The 24,889-nt window shown below is 38.1% G+C and overlaps 1 protein-coding gene across 2 annotated transcripts in view; it reads left to right on the top strand.

The window, feature by feature from the left end:
* FGD6 (FYVE, RhoGEF and PH domain containing 6) overlaps nt 1-24,889 on the top strand; it is a 113,204-nt gene that overhangs the window by 66,952 nt on the left and 21,363 nt on the right. For both annotated transcript variants that reach the window (XM_026013002.2, XM_026013001.2), the window contains exons 8-14: nt 1,397-1,484; nt 17,377-17,427; nt 20,572-20,630; nt 20,714-20,785; nt 21,486-21,554; nt 22,107-22,190; nt 23,179-23,258. In XM_026013002.2, coding sequence (XP_025868787.1) covers nt 1,397-1,484; nt 17,377-17,427; nt 20,572-20,630; nt 20,714-20,785; nt 21,486-21,554; nt 22,107-22,190; nt 23,179-23,258 — 503 coding nt within the window. The remainder of the gene's footprint in view (nt 1-1,396; nt 1,485-17,376; nt 17,428-20,571; nt 20,631-20,713; nt 20,786-21,485; nt 21,555-22,106; nt 22,191-23,178; nt 23,259-24,889) is intronic.

Genomic DNA, 24,889 nt, shown 5'->3' with positions numbered 1-24,889 from the left:
TTCTTATTTGTAAATGAAACACATAATTAAACTTGAAATAATTTGTTGTCTTTTTTCCTTTTTTTTTCTTTTCCTCTCCTCTGATGTCTTCATGATGTTAAGAAAGGAAATGTGATTTAAATAGCTATGGCAACTGATAATTGACCCAGGTTTTCATCAGTGTCCAGTGAATTGTTTTGTTGCCTTGGCAGCAAAAAAAAAAGAAATAAGACAGGAAAATTAGCTGTCTTGGTTAATGATGCTTGCATGGTAGATGCTTTCTTAAATGCAGTATCATTATAATTTTAAAAATTATTCTGTGTACCAGACCCTAGAGGTGCATATTTAGAAAGAGATGAAATGATCGGAGCAAATCTAAAGAAACCCTTCCCCACCCACCTGAGCTGTGGAAGAAGTGCAGGACATCTTAGGATGCAGGGATATTTTCACTCAGCCATTTGATGCCATCTCACAGTAAATTCCCTGTTTTGGAGAATGGCTGCAAGGCCCAAGATTGGTTAGAAGTGTCTGTTGTACATACTAAGGAAAAGAGCTTTAAAGGCAGAATCAAATGCCTTATTTGGTCAAGTCAGAGTGGCTCTGGAGTCAAACATTTATATATACACTGATTTGGAAGTTGTCTTTTATAGCCATTCATCTGAGAAAGACGTCCATCAGGCTTATTAGAAAAGGTATGCTTGGGGATCCCTGGTGGCTCAGCGGTTTGGCACCTGCCTTCAGCCCTGGGCGTGATCCTGGGGTCCCGGGATCGAGTCCCACGTCAGGCTCCCTTGCAGGGAGTTTGCTTCTCCCTCTGCCTGTGTCTCTGCCTCTCTCTCTGTGTCCCTCAGGAATGAATAAATAAAATCTTTTAAGAAAAGAAAAGAAAAGGTATGCTTAGCAAGACTGCTTTTCGGGTTATCTTTAATTTCTGCAGTGCTCCCCAGTTATCGTGAGTATACTGACCTTAGGCCCTGCTTATTATTTGAATCTAGTTCCCAGTAGCTTTATTTCTTCTACCTTATCTTTAGGGCCATGCAGTTCTTTAGGGTTTGTTTGACCTTGCGAATACATTGGCAGATACTTTCCTAAGTGGCAGCTGCTGGGTATGGTGGGCTCTAATTGACCTAGAGCACAGGCTGCAGCCACCCTTGTCTGTGAGAGGGTTGTGAACAAATTTTTCCAGTGAGCCCATGACTTTAGAGACCTACCTGTGGGAGAGGGTGGGCTAAGTGGTGAGTTGGCTGTGGTTTCACTCTCAACGTAGAAGCTGTGCCTTAAATAAAGAGAGATTCTCCATGAGTCTCCTTCCAGAGTTGTTGGCTTTCTAAAGTTTGGCTTCCTGGGCGCTTGAATCTGGATCTTTTGCTTCTTAAAGTGAAGGCTTGTGTTTATTTTGGATACCATTTCGTTTCAGATGAGCCCACGCTGTGCTAATCTGGCCCTCAAGCACTACCTGCTAAAGCCAGTTCAGAGGATCCCCCAGTACCGGCTGCTGCTGACAGGTGGGCTTTGGCGGTTTGCCAACCAACCAATGCTGCTTTTACGAAACTCTCCCTCTTCTAAGAACAGCTTTCTTTCTAACACTCCAGTAACCCCTTTACCTGATTTATAGATTTATTGATTATAACCTCACATAATATATCGCCAGAACTGAACTTCTCTTGTTCTTTGATCATCCCCACGTGCATTCTCTGCTCTGGGCATTCATACATGTACATCATACCATCCCAACCCCACATCCCTGCACTGTTTTACCTGATTAATATTATTAATCCCAAGAATGTCCTTTCCCAACCACTCAAGAATGAGTTTAAGGGAGTCACTCCTACATATCTGTATAGCAACTACTCTTGCCCTCACTTACCTCAGATGGTATAAGGGCTTTGGTCATAGTAAGTTCTAAATTAATATCAGCTGCTATTAATAGTAGTAATACCCTTATCATCATCATTATTATTATGTTGTTATCATGTTCATTGCCTGTATCTTCTACTAGACTGTAAACTTCAAGATTACAGCATTACAGGATACTATAATAGTAAAAAAAACAAAAAGAAGAAGGGTGGAGCCTATGATTTGAGTGAAGGCACATACTGCTCTCAGGGCTGTATATTCATTGGCTCTCCCAAGTCTTCACGATAGCTGTGCATATATCAGAATATTATTTACATAGATGTAATCACAGGCCTATAAAGATAAGTAGTTTGTCATCACAGAAAAGCTGGTATAGTCTCACACCAAGTCTAGTATCTGATACGTGCTACTAGGTCCTCTGGAGTATTTGCTGAAATACAGTGGATATACAGCGAATTAATATACCTATGTCATGTACATTAAGAATTGTGTCAAAATGGATAAGAATATCAAAATGCCACCACAACTAGGGGCACCTGGGTGGCTCAGTGGTTGAGCATCTACCTTCAGCTCAGGTTGTGATCCCAGGATACTGAGATCGAGTTCTGCATTGAGCTCCCCGCAAAGAGCCTACTTCTCCCTCTGCCTGTGTCTCTGCCTCTCTATGTCTCTCATGAAATTAAAAAAAAAAAAAAGGCCACCACAATTGTAAATTCCATCTGCAGTAATTTTATGTGAATAGATTTTGAGGTACTTGGTTCCTATTGGTATTCTTAAAAAGTGGTGTGCATTCTCCTTTCCTTAATCCTTTCTCGTAAGCCAAGAACTATGTTGGATAGAGTAGGCGAATCCTGGAAAACCAGGATTTCCTGATAGTCCTTTAGGCAAAGCCTTCCAGGGTTGCCTTTTAAAAAACAAAGTGCTGTTGAGGAATACCCCCTTCAGCATCAGGACCTGGCTACCCTAGGTGTTTCAAGTGTTTACTTTGAATTTCTAACTGTGAATCAGGCACTAGATTTTTTCTGGAATGACATAAGGCAAACCAAATAATTTGAGGATATCCTGTCCATTTGTACTTTCTTTCCTTTACTTTTGGCAGAGATTTAGAATACACAGAACAAAAGGAAGTACAGATGCATGTGTTGTGTTTTTGCTAGATAAGTTCAATGCTGTATCATAAATGAAGCTATCAAATGGCTTAGGCTCTTTCTACAGCTGTGGAATGAAATACTGTTTTTAGTGGCAGAAGAACTACTGTGGTTTCAAATGAGAGAAGAATGGAGCAGGACTCTCAAGTTTTAATGTAAAAATTCCACCCCCCCCCCACACACACACACTATGACAGATCAAAGTAAAAAAAGCTACACATACATTTAGTTTAGGATTCATGCAGCATTTGGTTTTAACTAAGAAATGAAATAGCAAAAGCAATTTTTAAGAATTCTTTTTTAAGAGAACAGATTTTATTTTGTTTTATGCTAGCAGCATAATATAAGCTTGGGGTTGTTTTGGTTTTGAGCTGCCTCTTCTCTAATCTTAAAGCCTGCCATCCCTTCTTTAAGTTGGTAAGTCTCCATTATTTATTTATATATGGTAGACCCTCAGTAATCGTGGATTTGCTGAAGAGTAATAGTGATGAATGGATTGTTCAAGGGCACAAAATCAGGACTAAATTTTAAGAAAGAACATAAACTTTGCAAAGAAACAACATAGACCTCATATTCTTCATCCTATGCCTTTTCATCCATTGATTCAAATTCTTCCTTTCCTCTAAGCCTGACCTTAAATCCCCCCTTGCTTTTGAGGCCATCTCTGATTAGTACAGTCCTCCCTGACCCTTAATATTAGTGTCCTGTGTCCTAGCAAATATGTACAGTATTCCTTCCTTACTCAGTGGGGATATGTCCCAAGACCTCCAGTAGATACCTGAAACCGTGGATGGTACCACACGCTGTGCATACTCTTGCTTTTCCTCTAGCTACGTACCTATTATAAAGTTTAATTTATAAATTAGTCACAGTAAGAGATTAATAGCAATAATAATCAAATAAAATCATTACAACCATAAACTGTGACAAAAGTTAAGTGAATGTGCTCTCTCTTTCTCTCTCTAAATATCTTATTGTACTATAGTTATGCGTGTGATGATATGAAGGGAGGTGAGTGACATTAGGCACTAAGTATCCTTAGGCTGCCATCGACCTTCTATCACATGTTAGGAAAATCTGCCTCTATTCTCAAAGCAGTTGACTTTGTGTAACTGAAACCATAGAAAGTGAAACTGTGAATAAGGGGGCACTACTGTATTCAGTGCCTTGTGAATTTGCTAATTTTTTCTAATTTGAATAGTGGTTCCTTAATTTGATTATAAACTCCGTGAGGTCAAGGCGTGAGTCTTTTACCAATAATTTAGTGCACTCCAACTTATCTAGGTCAGTTGGTTACCTTGGAAGCCATCCAGGAAATAAATTGGCTGTTTTTAAGCTTAGTTTAAAACATCCTGTTAACCAAAACATCTTTAGCCTAAAGGACAACATTGAGGTAGAGAATTTCAGAGGTGATGTCTTCTTCTAAAGGGAAGACCTGTTCAGAGAGGTTGAAATGACCTTCCCAAGACTACACAAATGGTATTGGTTGAAGTGTACATATGGTCATATAATCCTAAGGACCTATGGAGGTTGTGATACTACAGTTTGTTTTATATTTTATTTAAAATTCTGACTTTCCAGTACTCGTTTTCATGATGTTCTGATTTCTCCCTACTTTGAAAGCTATTTCTGTGGTTGCTATCAAAGTGCTCCTTGTCTATGCACTTAAATTTTCAAAAGTTGGATTTTAAGTCTTTAAGTTTGCATCCGTTCAAACGTGTTAGTTAACTGGGTCCTCATCTTTGGATAAACAAGCTCAGTGTTTTAATCCTGTGAATCACCTTAGGTAAATACTTTTTTTTTTTTTTTTTCATTTTCTTTCTTTTTAACTTTTCATTTTAGAATTTGGAGTAATTTCAAGTGCACAGAATATATAGGAACAGAGAGGAACAATGAGACTATTTGGGACAACTTTTGACAACTTTGATTTATTAATAAGTTTCAGGCAGACAAGGAGAAAGATCCCTGCCTGATTCAGTGTAGATTTATTTGTGCCTACCTTGGCTTCTTAAGAGGGAAAGATTGAAAAATGTAGTGATGAAGTACAGATAAGGTAGGCTAGTTTCTTTTGGAATCCTTTTAGGGAAAGGTAAATGGAAATCCCCAGATATAGCAACCTGCCCCTACTAGTCGACAACCATCCTATTGTCTTGCAATATTTTCTTCCTGGACATAATTTGGATTTCACCTGGATATTCTACTTGGGCTTTGTCTTCATTCTTCACAGTAAAAACACTTCCAACTAAATTCCAGGGAGTATTTTTTTAAGCTCAACCCAAAATAGGATTAAGGAAAATGCTGTGTTGTATAATGAATGCTTAAGATTAGATTTTTTTTTTAAAAGGTAAAATAAAGTAAATGATTTCCTTAATTTAAGTAGAAAAACTTGTAAATTTTACCTTTATATTAGGCACTCAAGGCAAATGGATCTAGCCAGATCTTGAAATCTGCATGGGGCCCACAACCTATTTCGAGTTAGGAGCATGAGAGTCTTGAGGCCACAGTGAGGAAGTGAAGGAAGGAAACAGGTGCCATTGTAGGAACAGCATTAATTCTTTATCTACTTATTTTTATCTTCATCTCTTCAGTGTTGAGACCGTCTTTATTATCCTTACCCTGGGTCTGGCCTAGATTCTGGTACATAACAGGGACTGTTAAAGAGCTGAAAGGCTTAGGGAATTAAATGTTCCTTTTCATAAGGTTGAGAATCCCCTGAATGTTTGATGGCTGAATGGGCCAATAAATTGTTGAGAGTTAAAAATAATCTTCCAGTTATCCAAGCACAAAATTGTGGGAAGGACTCTGAAATGCTTCCCTTTTCTCCTTTTTTCCTCTGTTGTAGTATCTGCCGATCAGTTTTCCTCTGCCTCTGCTTCCTGCTCTTTCCATTTCCCTTGTTATGTTCTAGACCAGGCCTTTCTAAACTCATGCCAAATTGTGGCAGTATCTTCCTTCTGGTCGTGCTACCTCTTATCACTGCCACCACCTCCAGGTAGCCTGGCACATTATCACAATCTCTTTTCAGGGACACCAAAAAGAAAAACACACTCCTCCTGTGTCTCCCCTTTATTCACATGCCACCATCACACTCACAATACTGGCACCAGATGTGTGGTTTTGTCCTAAACCAGGCAGTTCTCTTTGACACGAGCTAAGTGTCCTATACGTTGATTCAATTCTGACATTATCTACCTGGCAATAGTGTCCAATTCTACAGAGTAAGGGCTCAGTCCCATAAGACTGTCCCTCTGCAAACTTCACATGCCATTCGCAAGTCCCAAGCTCTCACCTGTATTTCTGATCAACCACTTATTTTCATTTGCTCATTTATCACAAAAAGATAGGATGAAAGATACAGGTGAAAATCTAGATGGAAGAGAAGCATAGAGCAAGCTATGTGGAAAGGATCTTGGAGTTTCCATGCCATCTCCAGGCACACTCTCCCAGCACCTCCAAGTGCTCAGTGACTAGAAGCTCTAAACCCTGTACTTGGAGACTTTTATGGATGCTTCATCATGTGGTCATGATCCATTATTAACTCTTCTTTAGCCCTCTCTCCCTTTCCTGTAGGATGGAGAATGGAGACTAAAAATTCCAAAGTTTATAATCATGGCTTGATCTTTCTGGGAACCAGCCCTTATCTAGGAGCTATTCAGGAACCCACCCAGAGTCACCACATTAGAACAAAAGGCATACCTATCACCTAAAAAGTTCCAAGAGATTTAGGAGTTCTGTCAGAATTAGGGTCAAAGGCCAAACATTAGAACAAAAGATGCTCCCTAATGCCCTTATCACTTAAAAAATTACAAGGGTTTTAGGAGCTCTGTGCTGGCAACTGGGAACAGAGGCATATGTATATATATGAAAACTGACTTATCCTATCGTAATGTAATATACTGGTCATTTGTCCAAACCCATAGAATGTACGACACTGAGAGTAAACTCTAATGTAAACTCTGGGGTTTCACGGGGTTGTGATGTGTCAGTGTAGGTTCCATCCATTCTAACAAACCTAGCACTCTGGTGGGGGATATTGATAGTGAGTTAGGCTGTGCACATCTAGGGTAGGGGGTTTATGGGAAATCTCTATGCCTTCCTGTCAGTTCTGCTATGAACATAAAATTGCTCTAAAAAAATAAAGTCTTAATTTAGGGAGGAAGAAAACCCTTATTATTTACAATATAAAGGTTATAGGTTATAACCCAGATTTTCCCAAACCTTGTTTTCCTTTGTTCTAGCTGTAGTAGTTTTCTTATTCTCTCCTGACACCTGCCCTCAAGGCCAACTTGTCTCTTTCATTAATCTCTATTTATATGGGCTGACCATGAGCTGGACACCTGTATAGACTGGCAAACATCAAGGTGGTCTTTGTGCTGATGGAGCCTGTAGTCCTCTTTAGAGCCATGCCCAACCACTCAGCCTTCCACGAAGCTCTTCCTCTCCTCATGTCCTGAAAATTAAACTGATCTCACTTGTTTGAGTATATTTGAGGATTTATTTTTCTTAAAGGCCACTTTTTTTCTTTGAAGGGATCTTTTGTGTGTATTAAAAAAATACAAGCATTATAAAACAAAGTCCTTCTTTATCTTCTGCCATCCAGAGATGATTATCATAGACTCTTTTAGATTTTTTTGTCTCTGTGTTATAGGCAGTATAAATTTTTTCAACAAAAAAACCCTTTATTTGTGAAAAGTTACTACACTGGTGTTGAAAAAAGTTGAATCAGTGAGGATCATGTCGAGAAAATAAAATGAAAAGCATAATTTAAAAATTCCTCTGAAATATCTTTTCCATTTCTATATTTAGGGGAAAAACAGTCCTTTGAACTTTGATTAAATTTGGATCAGGTAGTTTTCTTTGATCTTGTTCAAAATATTTATGTTATAAGTGACTAACGACATATTATATTACTTTTCCGGTAATCTTTGCCTTTAGTCTGGGATGGCATTAACTCCCTCTAGGTTTTAGAAATCCAGGATTTCCCATGTCGGTAGAAAATGGGATATTAAAAACATCTGTTACAGTGTTCTGAAGCTATTAATTTGAGTTATGAACAGACTAATAAGCAGATTCAAGAAAAGGTCAGGATCATATTAATGCATGACTTTAAAAAAAATCCTTACTGAAAAACAAAACTCTGCTTAACAACTATTTGTTTTATAACCCAGGACTAATTGTCTATATCAGAAGTCATTCTAACACTTTGTCTAGGACAGAATTTGATGAAAGGTGGGGCTCTCCCGGGCACCGGCCAAGGAATTTCATTCCTAAAGAATCCAAAGACCCTGATGTAAGGCAGTTCTATCCATGTGACACGGGAGGGTGATGATATTCAGAATTCCTGTTATTTGCTCAGCTCTCACTCTGTTGCAATTAATTTTTTTAAAAGATTTTATTTATTTATTTATTCATGAGAGACACACAGAGAGGCAGACACATAGGCAGAGGGAGAAGCAGGCTCCCTTAGGGGAGCCCGATGTGGAACTTGATCCTGGGACTCCCAGGATCACGGATCACGCCCTGAGCTGAAGGCAGATACTCAAACCACTGAGCCACCCAGGCGTCCCTGTTGCATTTTATTTTTATTTATAGTTGTGGGCAAGGTATTTTGAGAGATGATGCTTAATAAATTATACCCATGAAATAGTATTGTGGAAATAAACATTTAGTACTATGGAGAGACTTTAAGATATAGGCATATCTGCCTGTTCTATTAAATTATAGCTTTAAAATGTAATCTCAGTTTCTCTATAGAACAAAAGTTCTTAACCTTTTTTGTGCCTGGATCCCTATGGCAATCTGATAAAGCCTATGGATCTCTTAGAATAATTTTTTTAAAGTTACAGAGTAAAATACATAAGACTAAGAGGAAACCAATTGACCTGAAATGCAGTTATTAAAATAGTTTTAAAGTGTTACATGTTAATACATGTGCTGCTTTAGTAATGCATTAAATAAGAAGATCTGGTGGCAGATCTAAGAATTACTGTGATTTTGATGTAGTGGTGACAATAAACAATATTTTGAGATATCTACAACAGCTGTAATGTGATATAAAAAAATGTATGACTTCTCTGGTGATAAAGTCACTGGTATCATTGATGATACTGTGGTTTGTTGCCTACATTCATAATGGAAGGAAATTCTGTATTTCACTTAAAGGGTAGTGAAAATATTATTTGTTTCTTTGTGTGTTTTACCCATCCAAGGCTACAGATCCCCAGAATCGTACCCATAGACATTACTACAAAGCCATTCTTTTTCCAATTCTTAGTGTATATTTAACTCAGATTCCCTGTAGATAGCCAAATGCCTCTATTGCTGGGACTTGCCTTGCTAAAGCAAGCTGTGTTGCTAAAGAATTTTCCTCTTATATGTTTGTCAGAGTTATGGGCTGACAGGAACTGTTCCACTTGAAGAAAACTGAGATTCAGTCAAACTTTGAATTCACTTTGGTGCTTATGTTTGCTTTATTTCACTCTTGGCCATTATTTGGGGAGTAAAATAAAATATACTTACTTCCCTAAACCTAAATTTGCTCTTTGTTCATAATCCGAGTGGTAAGAACCAAATATGGATAAGAACTGCTTTAAGTGGGGCTTGAGTGTGCCAACACCGTTTCAATACTTTTGAGATGCTCACTTGATAAACTGGCAGTCTTAACGGCCAGAAAATGTATCCACAACAGAAAGCAGTCTCAAACAATGGATATTTACTTTGTTGGGAGACTTCCTATGGTTTTGACTCCTCTGAGGGCATCCTGGATGTGCCTAGCTAGTCTGTCCCACTAAAAAAGGGATCAAGAGGAGATTCTGCTACACAGTTTTGTGTTAGGATGAGCCCAGAGTTGGGTTTGGTTCATGAGTCCTTTGGACATACCCCCTCAGGACCAGACTTACCAAAGTCTAGGGTAGTCCACCTCCTATGGTTATGTGCTATGTAAGGGCTTCAACTGACGTCCAGCTTCAGCTTGTAGTTTGCTCACCATCATGTGTCCTGGTGAGGAGCTGCATCAGCCCGGGAAAGGTAGCCTTTTCTAGTTCACAGAAAGGCATTGCTTACTTTCCTAGCCATGAATCTGTGAGCCTGAGAGCCCAGAAAGGTCACATTTTCTAACTTAGACAAACACATGTGTACAAGAGGCAGTCCAGGGCTGCAGAGACCAGAATTGAATTAATATTTGAGAGGCAGGAGAATGAGAGCAGAGGCCTGAGAATTTTTTAATTAATCTGATCCTTAAAGTATCAATTCTCAACGGCTTAGTTGAGATTAGAAGCAAGAAGTAGTAACCCTAAATGGACTATCATTTTAGTCCATCATAAATTCAGGAAACATTTGTTGAATATGTACTGGTCCTTATTCTAGATGCTGGGATATAAGGATTTAATTTAGGCTCCTTCTCCTCATGAAGCCTTCAGTTTAGCACTTATGCTAAAATGGTACTTGACGCCGTACAATCATTAATGAAGTTTCTGACAAATTGCCAATGCTCCATCTTCTCATTAAGGTTAACTTGAAATTTTGGGATTTTATCAGTACACATCAAAATAATTTTGTATATAGGAAGAAATAGAGTACATAATTAAAGAATATTCTAGGAGGGAAACAGTACTCATTCTAAAACATCAGCAATTAAAAATACATAATGCCATTGCAAGAATAGACTTACTGATTGAAAAATAATAATTATCATTCTGTTATTATAATAGGGAAGTAACTTAAAAACACCCTGTTTATAAGAATCTAACGTATGATAGTAGGAAGTGTAAGACAGTAGAAAAAAAGGATTGTTAATTGAATAACCTATTAAAATTTGAAAAACTAAGATTCATATGTCAGTGAATACACTAAAAATCAAAATTAAACATAAACAGGCAGAACACAGAAGCTTTTTAGGGCAGGGAAAATACTCTGTACGATACTATCATGATGGATGTGTGTCATTTTATATTTGTCCAAACCTACAGAATGTCCAACACCAAGAGTGGACCATGGACACTGGGGGATAATGATGTGTCAGTACAGGTTTATCAGTTGTAGTAAATCCTCTGATGGAGGATGTTGATAATAGGAGAGACTATGCATATTTGGGAGCAGGAAGTATATGGAAAATCACTGTTCCTTCCCCACAGTTTTACTGTAAATTTAAAACTGCTCTTAAAAAAAAAGCCTTAATTAAACTAAAAACTAAATGTAAAGCAGTAAACTATAGTAAAAACAGGAAAAAATGAAATGTGTTATTTATTAAAACTCTTAAGGATAGAGAAAGGAGGAGACATGGTTTTCTAAGCCCAGAAAAATAAAGAAGTTCTTTATTAAGAACTTTTTTTTTTTAATAAAGAAGTTCTAAAGGAAAATACTGATGCCTTTCTAGTATTCTAAATAATATAAACATAAAGGCTTAAAATACAGTCAAAATTAAAAGATATAAATCAGAAAAATATATTAGTAGCAAACATGAAAAAAATTGCTTTCTTGCTAAGAATAAGACTCCCATAGATATATGGACTAAACTTAGGAACAAAGAGTTCACTCAGAAAATGCATAATAAATACACAGTGGCATATCTAATATCTTCTGAATCATAAATATCAATTAAAACAAGTTTTCAGTTCCTCCTACCACATCAGCAATAAAAACCTACAATACACATAATTGAATCATTTTAGTGAAATTGATATTCTCATGTCATTTTAAATTAGTACATCCCTTTAGGGAAGGTTTCTCATGATATATTTATCAGTACTTAAAAAAACCCTTCATTCTCACTGATCAGAAAATAGTTTGAACTATGGAAAAAGACATATATATCAAGGGATACTGATTGTTACTTATAATTAAAACGATTACACAGTTATTATTCAAGCTCATTAACTTTCATAAGAGAAACAGTACCCTTTGTCTAAGGGTACTGTTTGTAGTTATGCATGGGCATATCTATATGTGCCCATTCGGTATACAGCAGAATCATTATGGGCAAATTAGGGTATGTGGCCATCCTATTTATAGCAGCCAAAACAAGGTAACTTTAAAATGACCTAAAAGTCTAATAGAGTACCTAAGTACTGAATAATATATTCCTGTCATGGGATATTATTCTACTACTCTTACGGAAAAAAATATCTAAATATGTTAAATGTAACTGGGTTATACAATCCTGTATATTATTAAAATTTAAATTAAGTAAAACCAAGCATTTTATAAAAACAGAAGGAAATACTTTTAAATAACAGTTATCTTAGAGAGATGGCATAGTTTCAGTTTTGGAGTTTTCTCCATTATTTAATTTACCAAATTTCCTATAATGCATTTTAGAATTTTTTTTAAAAAATATGCTTCATAATACATTAGAATGATAATCATTACAGGTTTTCAATTTGGTCTGCCCAACTTATTTTATGTATGAGGATACTGATGCATAAATGCTACAGATCATGGCTAAGTCACATGCCTCAGCTAGAGGTAGCTGGACAATTGAAAATCTGTCTTCTCACTACCACTGAGGGCTCTTGACCACTTCACCAAGCTGCCTTGAAGATGGCAGCAGTATGTCTTTCAACTTAACATTTGACTCTTTTTTGTGGTATTTAACATAATCAGCACTTTGTTTCAGAAGTCAGACTAGTTCTTAGTTGCTTTGGCAAAGCAGCTTATTTTCAGATCCCATAATTCAGGATGTGTAGCTGATTTCATTAGATATGTAAGGAGGAAAGAAGAAATGTGGGTGATACAAAGCAAAACATGTCCTCCAATTCAAAACACTTGACTTTGGAACGTTACTGTCCAGTACTTTCATTTCCTCTGTGCTATGCCACGAACAGTTTTCTCAGCACACAGTCTAGGAATCCAGCGGGGTGTCATTGAATTAAAATGTCCAAGAATTCCACAGATGACTCAGTTTTAGGAAGGTTAAGTGTACTTCTGAACAGTTTTCTGCTTTAAGTTGATTATTTTTTGATTAGGTAATCAGGGTGTTAAGGTTACTAGCAGCCTATATCTATATATCTATATATCTATATCTATATCTATCTATCTATATATAAAATATGGCTTAGACCTCTGCTTTAAGTTGATTATTTTTTGATTAGGTAATCAGGGTGTTAAGGTTACTAGCAGCCTATATATAGATACATATATCTATATATTTATATCTATATCTATATATATAAAATATGGCTTAGACCTCTCACAAGATATGGTATTTGTTGTGTCCTTATTCTTTCACTCTGGGCCTCGTATATGAGAACAAAATTAACTTGTATTATCTCTTGAGGTACATGGAGTGTTTGCTTAATTTTGTGCTTCTAATGGTGCTAATAGGGATAATTAACTTTTATTAATCAACGATGCCACCTGGTGGCCAGAAAGTACATTTTATGGTGCCCACGCACACTGCAATCAACTTTTTTTCTTTGGTATAAGTAACCTACGCGGCATTTGAAGCATTTTTATTAGCAAAGTTTTTAAAAATGCCTAGCTTGGTTTGGCAAAAGCAGGAAAGTCATGGAATACTATCAGTCTAATATGGCACATTGAAATAACTACTCTGTTGTCATTGTTTCTAATGAAACTCAGGCAGGATACTCCGTTCTAAATGGTACAAGTAAGAATTCCCTATGACTCACACAAGCGTGTCTGTCTGGTTTCTGTTCCTGGGTTTCACCTGGGTTATAACAGTCACTGGGGCAGCTAGTGGTTTCAGTGCTCCTCCCATCTGACTCAGAGGCTGATCGGTCACATTCTTCTCATTCTGCCGTTAAAGCACTGAGTGATTCTTAACTGAGGGCTCATGGTCTTGTCTTTGAAACGGTAAAAGTTCTCAAAATGATGTACTGCAACAAGGTCCCCTGAAAATATAGATGTATGGATAGGATGTATTCACTGGAAAGTTGAATTTCGAAAATTCAATTTTAGAAAATTGGATTTTGAAAGTTGAAATTTAAATTGACAAGGAAAGTAAACTTAAGGCCATAACTTCTGTGGTTAGAAGCATGATTTTGCAACATCTTAGTGGTGGGTTTTCCACTTAGCCCATTTGTGTATTTCTTTTTTTTTTTAATTTTTATTTATTTATTCATGAGAGACACACAGAGAGGCAAGGACACAGGCAGAGGGAGAAGCAGGCTCCATGCAAGGAGCCCGATGTGGGACTCGAACCCAAGAATCTGGGGTCACGCCCTAAGCCAAAGGCAGGGGTTCAACTGCTGAGCCACTCAGGCGTCCCCATTTGTGTATTTCTACTCTTTTTATGAAAGTTCAGGATGGCAGGCTGAGCTCAGGGGGGAAAAAATGAAACTCAGAAGCTTATCAGGTTCAGCCCCGTGATCCTGAGGTCAGTATTTCCTAATAAAGACATCTTCCAGTGAGCTCTCTTGGTTTAGAGAAATGTGTCCATTTGCTTGTGTATACTTCTCTATTAAAGAACAAAAGTTGAAGACAAAGTAGGAACTTCCATGAATCTGATACTTAGGTAAATCTACTTTCCTTTCCACACTCTTCACCTCACTAGAACCTTTAAGGAACATCACTTTCGATTCATGAGACAGCCTGGATATGGAAAAGATGTAAGAAGGAGAGTGGGTTTTTCTCCTCTCCTCTCCTCACTCTTATAGAAAAGTTAAATATTTGGACTTACCGAACATGGCTTATAAATCGAATGCATTCTGGGTGGGGTCAGAGTAAGATTAAGTTAATTTTTCATCTCCAGGTGAGGCTAAGTCTAATGTATAATATATGTATTTTGTTAATTTTTGTGGTTTTCTTATCTATTTGACTGGTAGCAAACTCTCCAACTTGTGTTCAGATTACTTGAAGAGCTGAATAGCTAAGTGATGGTCTCTGGTAAGATCAGACCTATGCTGTGGTGTGTGCAGAAGCTTACTGTTGTCACACGCGGCATCTCACCAGAGCTTGTTGCCAGTGCAGGATATTTACAATGAGCCTGTCTAGACTCATAGGTTCTTGGGTCACTGTCTCAAAGGTATACAGAGTTTCAGCAGTTGGGTGTGTTGTGTGTATGTCATCTATTGAGTTTAAAAAGCTCACACTAAAAAAAAAAAAAAAAGCTCACACTAACATCCAAGTTTCCCTTTGTGTCTTTGAGCATGACTTCATAAATCCATGGGATGAAACTATACTGTTCCATAACTATTGCTGAGTGGTGATTGATTCTGATAGAAGTGCATTCAGTCTCTTCCTATGCCTTTCCTCTTTTTACTTTCTCAACTCCCACTGGCTTAGGATTGGTTTCAGCCTTTATTGCCCTTTACCTAAACATAATTCTGTCAAAAAAATTATTTATATTTTTATATATGAAGCATTTCTTGTCCCCTGTATGCAAAGGCCCTGGCTAAGTGCTTCAAGGAATAGAAAGATGAATGCAACATGGGTCCTGCCCGCAAGGAGCTTTGAGTCTAATAAGAAAATGATAGAAGGCATAAAGTAACTACTGTGTAATGTATTATTCAAAGGGAGAGAATATTTCTTTCAAATGGAAAGTTTGGCAAGAGAATAGGAATTTGAGATGAACCTTGAAAAATAGGAGTAGAATTTTTATATGCAGAGACAAAGAAAAGGATTCAGTAGAAGGGAACATTAGGGACAAAAAGTATAGAGCCAGGGACCACATGGGAATTGTTTAACACATTACACAGAATCAGACTTTGGTAAGAACAAAGGGCCTGTGGTTTGTTTTTTTTTAATTTTTATTTATTTATGAAAGTCACACACAGAGAGAGAGAGAGAGAGAGAGAGAGAGAGAGAGAGAGAGAGGCAGAGACACAGGCAGAGGGAGAAGCAGGCTCCATGCACCGGGAGCCTGACGTGGGATTCGATCCCGGGTCTCCAGGATCGCGCCCTAGGCCAAAGGCAGGCGCTAAACCGCTGCGCCACCAGGGATCCCTTTTTAAATTTTTTTTTTTTTTTTTAGGGATCCCTGGGTGGCGCAGCGGTTTGGCGCCTGCCTTTGGCCCAGGGCGCGATCCTGGAGACCCGGGATCGAATCCCACGTCGGGCTCCCGGTGCATGGAGCCTGCTTCTCCCTCTGCCTGTGTCTCTGCCTCTCTCTCTCTCTCTGTGACTATCATAAATAAATAAAAAATTAAAAAAATAAAATAAAATAAATTTTTTTTTTTAAATTTTTATTTCAAAGGGCCTGTGTAAGTAGTAGCAAGAGAAAAAAAAAACAGAAGTCAATAGTGATCCTGTAGTAGGGGGAATTTAAATTCCAGGGAACAGAATTTGTTTTGGGGTGTGTATGTGTGTTTTTTGTTTTTTAGGATTTTTTTTTTTTTTTTTCAGAATTTGTTTTGAGAGGTAATGGGAAACCATCCAACATTTCTCAACAGAGAATGAAGTACCTTGAGATCCCATGGCATTCCTTAGTGTTAAAGAGTTATAAAATATAACCTATTGGGGCAGCCTGGGTGGCTCAGTGGTTTAGTGCCTGCCTTCGGCCCAGGGTGTGATCCTGGAGTCCCGGGATCAAGTCCCATGTCAGGCTCCCTGCATGGAGCCTGCTTCTTCCTCTGCCTGTGTCTCTGCCTCTCTCTCTCTCTCTCTGTCTCTCATGAATAAATAAATAAAATCTTTAAAAAAATAAAAAAATTAAAAAAGTAACCTATTGCCTTAAATTTTTTCTGTATAATAAAAACTACTATATACCACATAGCTTATTTGAAGATCATCTTCATCTAGAACAGAGTTTCTCAATTGCAGATAATTCTTTTGGGTCAGAGAATTCTTTGTTGTGGGGTTGTCCTGTGCATTTGTAGGATATTTAGCAGCATCCCTGGCCTGTAGCCACTAGATGCCAGTAGCACCCCCTTTTCTCCAGTTATGACAATCAGAAATGTCTCCAGATGTTTCCAGATGTCTCCTGGTGGGCAAATTTGCCCCATTTGAGAACCGCTGCTCTAGACATATTTTTTATATTCCTCTGCTGTCCTCTGCATTGTTAAACTCTTAGAGTGACAAATTCCTTAGGCATTCAGTCTATCAATACTTAGAATTTTGTACTGGACATACATCTGATTTGAAATTAAGGCAATTCATGTGTATTAGACTAAAAGTGCTGAACTGGGCATCAGGAGACCTGGATTCTAGTCCTGGCTATGCCACAAAGAGATTGTGGCTTCGGTGAGACCCTGTGCTCAGTAACCTGATTCCTCTTGAAAATGACCAGTGTGACTGACCCCTGATGCTCTTTCTAGCTCTGAACCTGGATCCTGATTTCAGATGCATCTCAGGGCTTTATTCTCTCACATTTTTAAAAAGTTAACACACGTTGAACTAGCACATATATATTAACCAACCAGTATTGAATAAGAAAGATGAAGTGATTTTTCCTTAGTGTTTTATTTTACTAAATATTATAATCCTTTTCCTTTTCTAGATTATTTGAAAAATCTTCTAGAGGACTCTGGAGATTACAGAGACACTCAAGGTAAATAATTTTTATGGTATTATATATGTTGCAGAAGTTCTTATGTTGTAGCCGGTCATGGGACCCAGCATTATCTGGTGTGAGGAAGGTTCCTTCTATGCTCAGTCACTCTGTGCCAGTGGTAAATTCACCTTCTCTAGATGTCTGTTGCTTTGAAAAGCAGGGATTGAAGCAGTTGATCTGCAAGATCATTTCCAGCTTTAAAATCATGAGTTCATGAAGTGATTGAACTATATAGATGAGGGATACTGTCTAAAATAGCATATTCTGGGACTCTTTGATGCTAGACAGTTGCTTTATTATCCTTTTAACCCTCACTCCTAGTAGCACTTAAAGGAAAACTTCCATTACAATGCAAGGGACTCACTGATATTCACAGGTTAATCCACTGTGTGTGTCTGTCTTTCTCTCACACACATATACACACAGGGATTAATTCTCTTCAGGATAGTAGTGTTTCCATTTATCCCCAAAACACTTATTTCAAATGCTATAGGTATATCCCTGGCTCTAATCTGAAGTACATGTCCACCTCATTAATTTCGTGAGTTTTCATCACAATTCTTGCGCATCCTTTACACTTTTAGAGTACAAACTAAACAGGTTTTTAACTCATTTTGTAGAGATTCTTATTCAATCTCTTAATCATTTTACTTCTACTTCTGTAACATCTATTTACAAGTGTTTCATGTTTTTTTATCATTATTATTATTATTATTATTATTATTATTATTATTATTTTAGAGAGAGAGAGCATAGAGTGGGGGGAGGATCAGAGGGAGAGGGGTCAAGCAGACTCTATGCTGAGCATGGAGCCCAACTCAGGGCTTGATCCCACGACCCCAGGATCATGACCTAAGACAAAACCAAGAGTTAGAAGCTTAACCAACTGAGCCACCCAGGCACTCTAAAAAAGCACCTGAAGAGTGTTTTGCTTTTAAAAGTGCTTTTTTTAGAGTGCTTGGGTGGCTTAGTCGGTTGAGCCTCCAACTCTTGATTTTGGCTCAGATCATGACATCTGGGTGGTGAGATGGAGCACGGGGCTCCCCATTCAGCAGGGAGTCTGCTGGAGTTTCTCCCTCACCCTCTGCCCCTGCACCTCCCCCGTGTGTGTGTGTGTGTGTGTGTGTGTGTGTGTGTGTGTGTGTACTTGCACTATCAAATAAATAAATACAATCTTAAATAGAATAAAAGTGGGGTTTTTTTTCTTTTTTTAAAGGCAGAGTTTAGAGTAGAGGATGTAGTGTGCTTCTTAGGTGAACATGTAATCTAGTTGTAATACCCATCAGATAAAGAACAAAACACATAGCTTTAAAGTCAAGATGTACTGAGCAGTGCAGAATCATTTTGAAGGGGGGGTAGTGTGAAGATTGAAGAGGCGGGGCTTTGCTTAGGAAGAAGTGGGACCGGAAATGCGAAATGAAGGGTAGACAAGATGAAGAATGGGCGTTCCAGATCAGTGTCTGCTTCATTTTAGCAGATCTTAGTGAATAGGGCCTCAAGACAGCATCTATCCCAGAGTTTCTGCCTTTAAGGAAAGTGAGTTATTAGCCCCATTTTACAGATAGAACAAAAAAAGGACCAGAGATGAAGGAGCTTGTTTAAAGGAAATTATACACTTCAGCAAAGAGATAGGTTTGAATAAGTGGTGAACAGTGAAGTGTACAGTATGGCCAGAAGTGTGGCAGTAAAGTCATGAGCAGTTGTAGACAAGAGTGCCCAGGGAGGGGAGAAAATGAGACAAACACACCTCTAGAAGTTAGGCAGAAGAGTGAGAAGAACAAAGTCCCCAGGGATCCTTACGGGGATGACATGGGGAAAGTAGAATTGCAGGATGGATGGAAGAAGGTAGTGTGGAGACCTGGTCACCAAATAACAGCAGCTTTATCATTTTATCCATTCACTCATTAAATCCTAAAGCTTTTCTCTCCACCCACTGGGAATTCACATGGGCCAGAAAGAAGGGAATGTGTCCAGGATCATCTTTTGAATATCTGGTGTGCCAAGTGTCAGGTGCAGTACATTCTGATCCATGCATGGAGTATCTATAAGGAAGTACTGCTTTTCCTTGATAATGTTGATAATAATACTTGTTTAAAGAATGTAGAAACCTCTCAGGTTAATATCAGAAAGAGAAACTCTTGGTGGGTTATAGTATGTAGACAAAAAAACAACAACAACAACAAAAAAAACCTCAACCTCTTTCCAGAAATTGATTTTTCTTTTAATAGTCCTTTCCTTGCTGATTACTGCCACTGCCACACCAGCCTCAGGGGATATACTTCCCTCTAACACTATATTATTTTTTCTCAATGGGAATGCTACTGTCCTAGAGGATAACCTTCTTTGTATGAACTTCTAATTCATTGCAATTGCAATGATGTTTAGCATTCCTGGTTCCTACCTGCTAAAGGCCAGTGAACCTTCCCTGTCACTTCGACAACCAAAAATTGTCTTTACCCATGTCTCTAGAGAAGCATTACTATCTTAAGAACCCAAAAGGAGACAAAGTACAGACTTTTCCCTTTGTATCTAATTATGAAGTCAAGATGATAAGACTGGAGGATTCAGAAACACTTTGCTAAAGGCAAGGGGTTAATAAAAAGAATAAACACAAACGAAGCTAAATTACTCAGCTCACAAAGTAATGCATGTCATTTTCTAAGGCCTAGTTTGCTTCTTTGTGGCACTTCCTCCCTCTTGGGATCAGACTAACAAGAGGCAGCTGAGTCCTGACCCTCTAGATTGCCACTTCTCATAGTTCTGGTTTCCTATCCTAGGGTACTTCTCTCTCAAGGCAGTTCATAGTGGAATGGTTCTTAACTTCCAGGTGAAATCCTCTCCTTGTCCTTGTAAACTTCAGTATAATCAAAGCTCAGCACAAAGCAACCCTAACATTCATACAGTTGATACCTATTGCCTATAATGTCTTCTTTAGAGTCTTTCTTGGGCTATTTTTTTACATGAGTACTGTTTTTCCTTGCTGTTGCCCCCATCAGACCTCATCATCCATATTTCTGCCTCAGTTAACTTTGGGCCCCTCCAGAGGTTGCTGCTACAAATTTGCCATCTTGCCATCAGGAATTGTTTAATGTTGCAGTTCACTGGAATAACTGATGTCCCTTCTGTTCCTGCATATTTTAGATGCCCTTGCTGTTGTTATAGAGGTAGCCAACCATGCCAATGACACTATGAAGCAAGGAGTAAGTATCTCGATTTCAGTGGCTGGCATACTTTTGAACCTGGGGGCCTAGGCCTTCATATGCTATATATTCTCTTTCTGTAGGACAACTTTCAGAAGCTTATGCAGATTCAGTACAGCTTAAATGGACACCATGAAATAGTGCAGCCTGGACGGGTAAGTGTTTTAGGCTGCCTTTGGCAAATTCAATACAATGCATTTAGACAACTTTTATAGCTATTTTGCATTTCAGTTCTGAAAACAAGTTATTTGTTGTTTTTACTCTTCACTGACTCAGTCTGGATCAACTCAGTTCATTCTATCCACTCAAAACTTTTGTAATTTAAGTCACTGTGACAAGAAGTCCAATTCAATTAGGAGAATGGCAGGGGACCCCACAGAGTATCTGATTAAATAGAATCATTTTATTGTGTAATACTAACTGACCTCACACAGCTTTAAAGAGAATTTCATTTAAAATCTTTAAAGTAAGAGGGGATGATGAGGAGAGGGAAAAAGTTGGTATTTTGATGCTCTTCATAGAGCACAAAAGTGGCCTAGAGAATGAATTCAGGAAAATTACAAAATATAATTGTCAGGATGTTGGCTATGCCCCATGATTAAGTACATGCTCAGTCAATTACATTTCAGACCACATAGTACCCCTGGGACCAATATTGGATTTATGAAACTCTGCCAGCTTGTCCAACTCCTTAAAGTGTTTAAAAAGAAACCATGACTAAAAAGTCACATGGAAATTATGTCCACCCAGCCCCGTCTCCAAAAAAATTCTGGGGAAAGAAAGCTAAAAAACAAATTATATGCATTATAGTTGTGTTATGGTGGGACTAAATGGGTATTTGTTTGGATGAATCAGGTTTTTCTTAAAGAAGGAACTCTGATGAAGCTGTCACGGAAAGTCATGCAGCCCCGAGTGTTTTTCCTGGTAAGTGGCCATGTGTGTTTCTTATGAGCCGGAGGAGGGGATAATTGCCTAATGGACAGAGACATTTGTATATGACAGATAAGCTTAACACATTCAGAGAGTTTTAGTGGGATCTTTGACTGGCTGACTTGGTTACTTGCATTTCAGTTATAGGAAGCAAAGTCTTTTATGATGCATCACCAGAAAATTATTTCCTTTTTGAATTCAGTTTATGTCATTTCTAACTTAGAAAAAATGATTCAATCAATTATTTAGTCAGGTTGTAATGCTTCAGTGGGATTTAGAATTCAGAAAACATATCTATTACAGAACTTAGAAAGAAAACACATTTTCTAGAAATTGCCTTTTTAAAGTAATTCTAATAAGGCACTCTGGATGGTCATAGTTTATATAAGTGGACAAAAGTGTTTTTGTTCAGAGAACTTTTAATGAAAAAGTAGCATTTATCCTCTATTTCAATGTCTTATCAATGTAGGTTGATACTTGTTGGTTGATATTTGTAGGTTGATATGTGTTGCTTTAGTTTATCCTATGAAATATTTCTACTTTCAGTTTAACGATGCCCTATTGTATACAACACCGGTGCAGTCCGGGATGTATAAACTGAACAACATGCTCTCATTGGCTGGAATGAAGGTCTGTACATCTGTTAGAAGATATTTCTTAACCCAAATAAATCTAAAGAAGCCTTAAGATAATCATCTTTCTCATATCCTTGACTTTCCTCTCTCCTTGTGTTACTGTTTATGTGTTCATTTATTCATTCACTAGTCATTTGCTCACTCATACATTCATTTATTCATGAGGTATTTATTGAGAACTATAAACAAAACATGGCAGTAGATTTGGTGAAAAATACAAGATGAATTGAATTATGATTGTTTTTTGACTGTCCCCCAAGACCCCACCCCCCCAGGAGCTTATCAACTGGTTGGGAAGATAGTACACTACACATAAATACCAGTAGATAGACAGTAGTAGATATCACTGAAGTACAATTCAAATTGTAAAGGTACAATTAAATTCGGGGGGAGTTCTGGGGCGCCTCGGTGGCTTAGTCAGTTAAGTGTCCAACTCTTGGCTTAGACTCAAGTCACAATATCAGGGTTGTGAGATCAAGCCCCATGTTGGGCTCTGCACTCAGTGCAAAATCTGCTTGAGATTCTCTCTCCCTGTCTCTCTCTGCCCCTCCCCCTCAAATAAATAAATAAAATATTTTTTTTTAAAAAAAGTTTTGGGGAGTTCAGAAAATAACATGCAGCTTTCAGTGGGATCTTGTGGAGAAATTGGTAGCAGCTAGGAAACTGGGAGAAGTGAGGAGGTCTTTGGCGAAAAAGCCACAAGCCTTAAAGAATAGGTCACCATTTGGCCATGCTGATAGGTGGGGGAGGCATTCCAGGTAGAGGCAGTAGTGTGAGCAAAGTAGTAGTGGGAAAGTTGGGCCTATGTGTATGTAGGTATTTAACTCTGGCACACAGAGTCAATGAGGGAGAGTTGTGGTAGATAAAGGTGAATATGAGGGTTGGTGGATGATAGCAGCTAGGGTATTGGCAGGTTTAGCTATGCTTCAGAGATGAGATTTGCAATAGGATGAATTTGCTCAAATTGTTTTGCTTTCTTTAAGGTCAGAAAACCTACCCAAGAAGCATATCAGAATGAACTAAAGATTGAAAGTGTAGAACGTTCCTTTATCCTCTCAGCCAGGTAAAATTTAAAAATATGTATATGTGAACATTTACCAGTATTACAGCATTTTTTACATTTAGATTTACTAGACTTACATTTTTTTTCCTTTTCGGTCTTAAAACCATGCAGTTTACTCTTGGTTTACTGTGTAAGTAAAAAGTCTGATTGCTGATTCAGTAATGTGTTTGAAGCACGAAGATAAAAATGTTCCTGTGAAAAGAATAATGATGCTGAAAAGTGCCTTGCTGATCTTTGTGTGTGTGTGTGTGTGTGTGTGTGTGTGTGTGTGTGTGTCTGTTTGAATTCTTCAAACCTTTTACAATGGCAACTAATGTTCTTAAAGACACCTAGTACTTTATAATTCACTAGGAAACTTGCATAGCCTGGAAAGGTCATGACAAATCTACGAGGTAGATGTCATCTCATTTAGAAATGAGGAAGACTAAGAGAAAAAGTGAATTGCTCTCTTAATGATACATAGCTGACAAAATCAGGATACAAATAGAAATTTTTTTACTTCTCAATCTGTTGTTATTTATGATACCACATTGCCTCAAAGTGGAACCTGCAGTGACTTATGTGTAAACCAAAATATATTACCATTACTTAGATTAAGTACCAAGGAAACCAGAAGCTGTATGTCTCATATGTGTACATTACTGAGTTACTGGCCATGTGACAGAAGGGGATGTTTGGCAGGATTTGGCTGGTGTAGATAGAGACACCAGCAGCCATAGCATGCTCCACTGCTGGATCTGGATATGGATAGCAAGTCTGGCCAGCTCTCAGACCTAACCTCTAATAAAAATAGTAGCAAACACTTGACGTAGCATTTACTTTGTGCCAGGCACTCTTCCTAAGCACTTTCTGTATTTTCCTTCATTAAATCTTCACAAACACCTTATAAGTTACTAATTTTATACCCATTTTTTGGTGAAAAAAGCCACCCAGCTATAAGTATCAGGGCCAGGATTTGAACCCAGGCAGCCTGCTTCCAGCTATGTCTATACCAGTAAAATCTACTAGAATTCTCACTAGCAGCTAGTGTCCTAACTGGAGCCATGTATTACCTGGCATCTTGCATGATGTTGAACTTGTCATTTATTTTCTCTTTTAATTTCCACAATAACTAGTAGAGTAGGTGTTGTCTTGACCTTCCAGATAAGAAAAATGCAGATTCGTAACACTATAAGATTATTCAACTAGTAAGCAGTGGAGCTGAAATTTTAACCTGGTGTATCTGGCACTGGAAGTCATGCTTTCAACCATTATAATAGTGCCTATGTCCATGGATGTCAAGGACTCAAACCAAGGACTCAGTCTGACTTCCCATGATGGGAACAAGAGCAGCCCCTTGGGTCATTGTCACTTTTCTGAAATGGAATGGCCACTGCTGCCTGACACCAGATTTCGGGATAAGAGAAGACAAATAGGGTTTGTTCAAGGTTTGTCAAATGTTTCCCAACCTCCAGCCAAAGCAAGCAGTTCCTGGGAGGTACCTGATGCATCCTACAGGTTAATATTTGGAGAAAGATGGTAAACTCTTGATTATCTGGAACTGAGACTTTTTTAATTTGAATAAAAGTGCAAGGAACATCAAGCCTTTATGCAGCAGGCTCTTGACAAATACTTAAGGATGGTTCTTAAAA

The sequence above is a fragment of the Vulpes vulpes genome, chromosome 10, assembly GCF_048418805.1.
Source record: "Vulpes vulpes isolate BD-2025 chromosome 10, VulVul3, whole genome shotgun sequence".
NCBI lineage: Eukaryota > Metazoa > Chordata > Mammalia > Carnivora > Canidae > Vulpes > Vulpes vulpes.
This window is presented reverse-complemented; position numbering and strand designations above follow the sequence as displayed.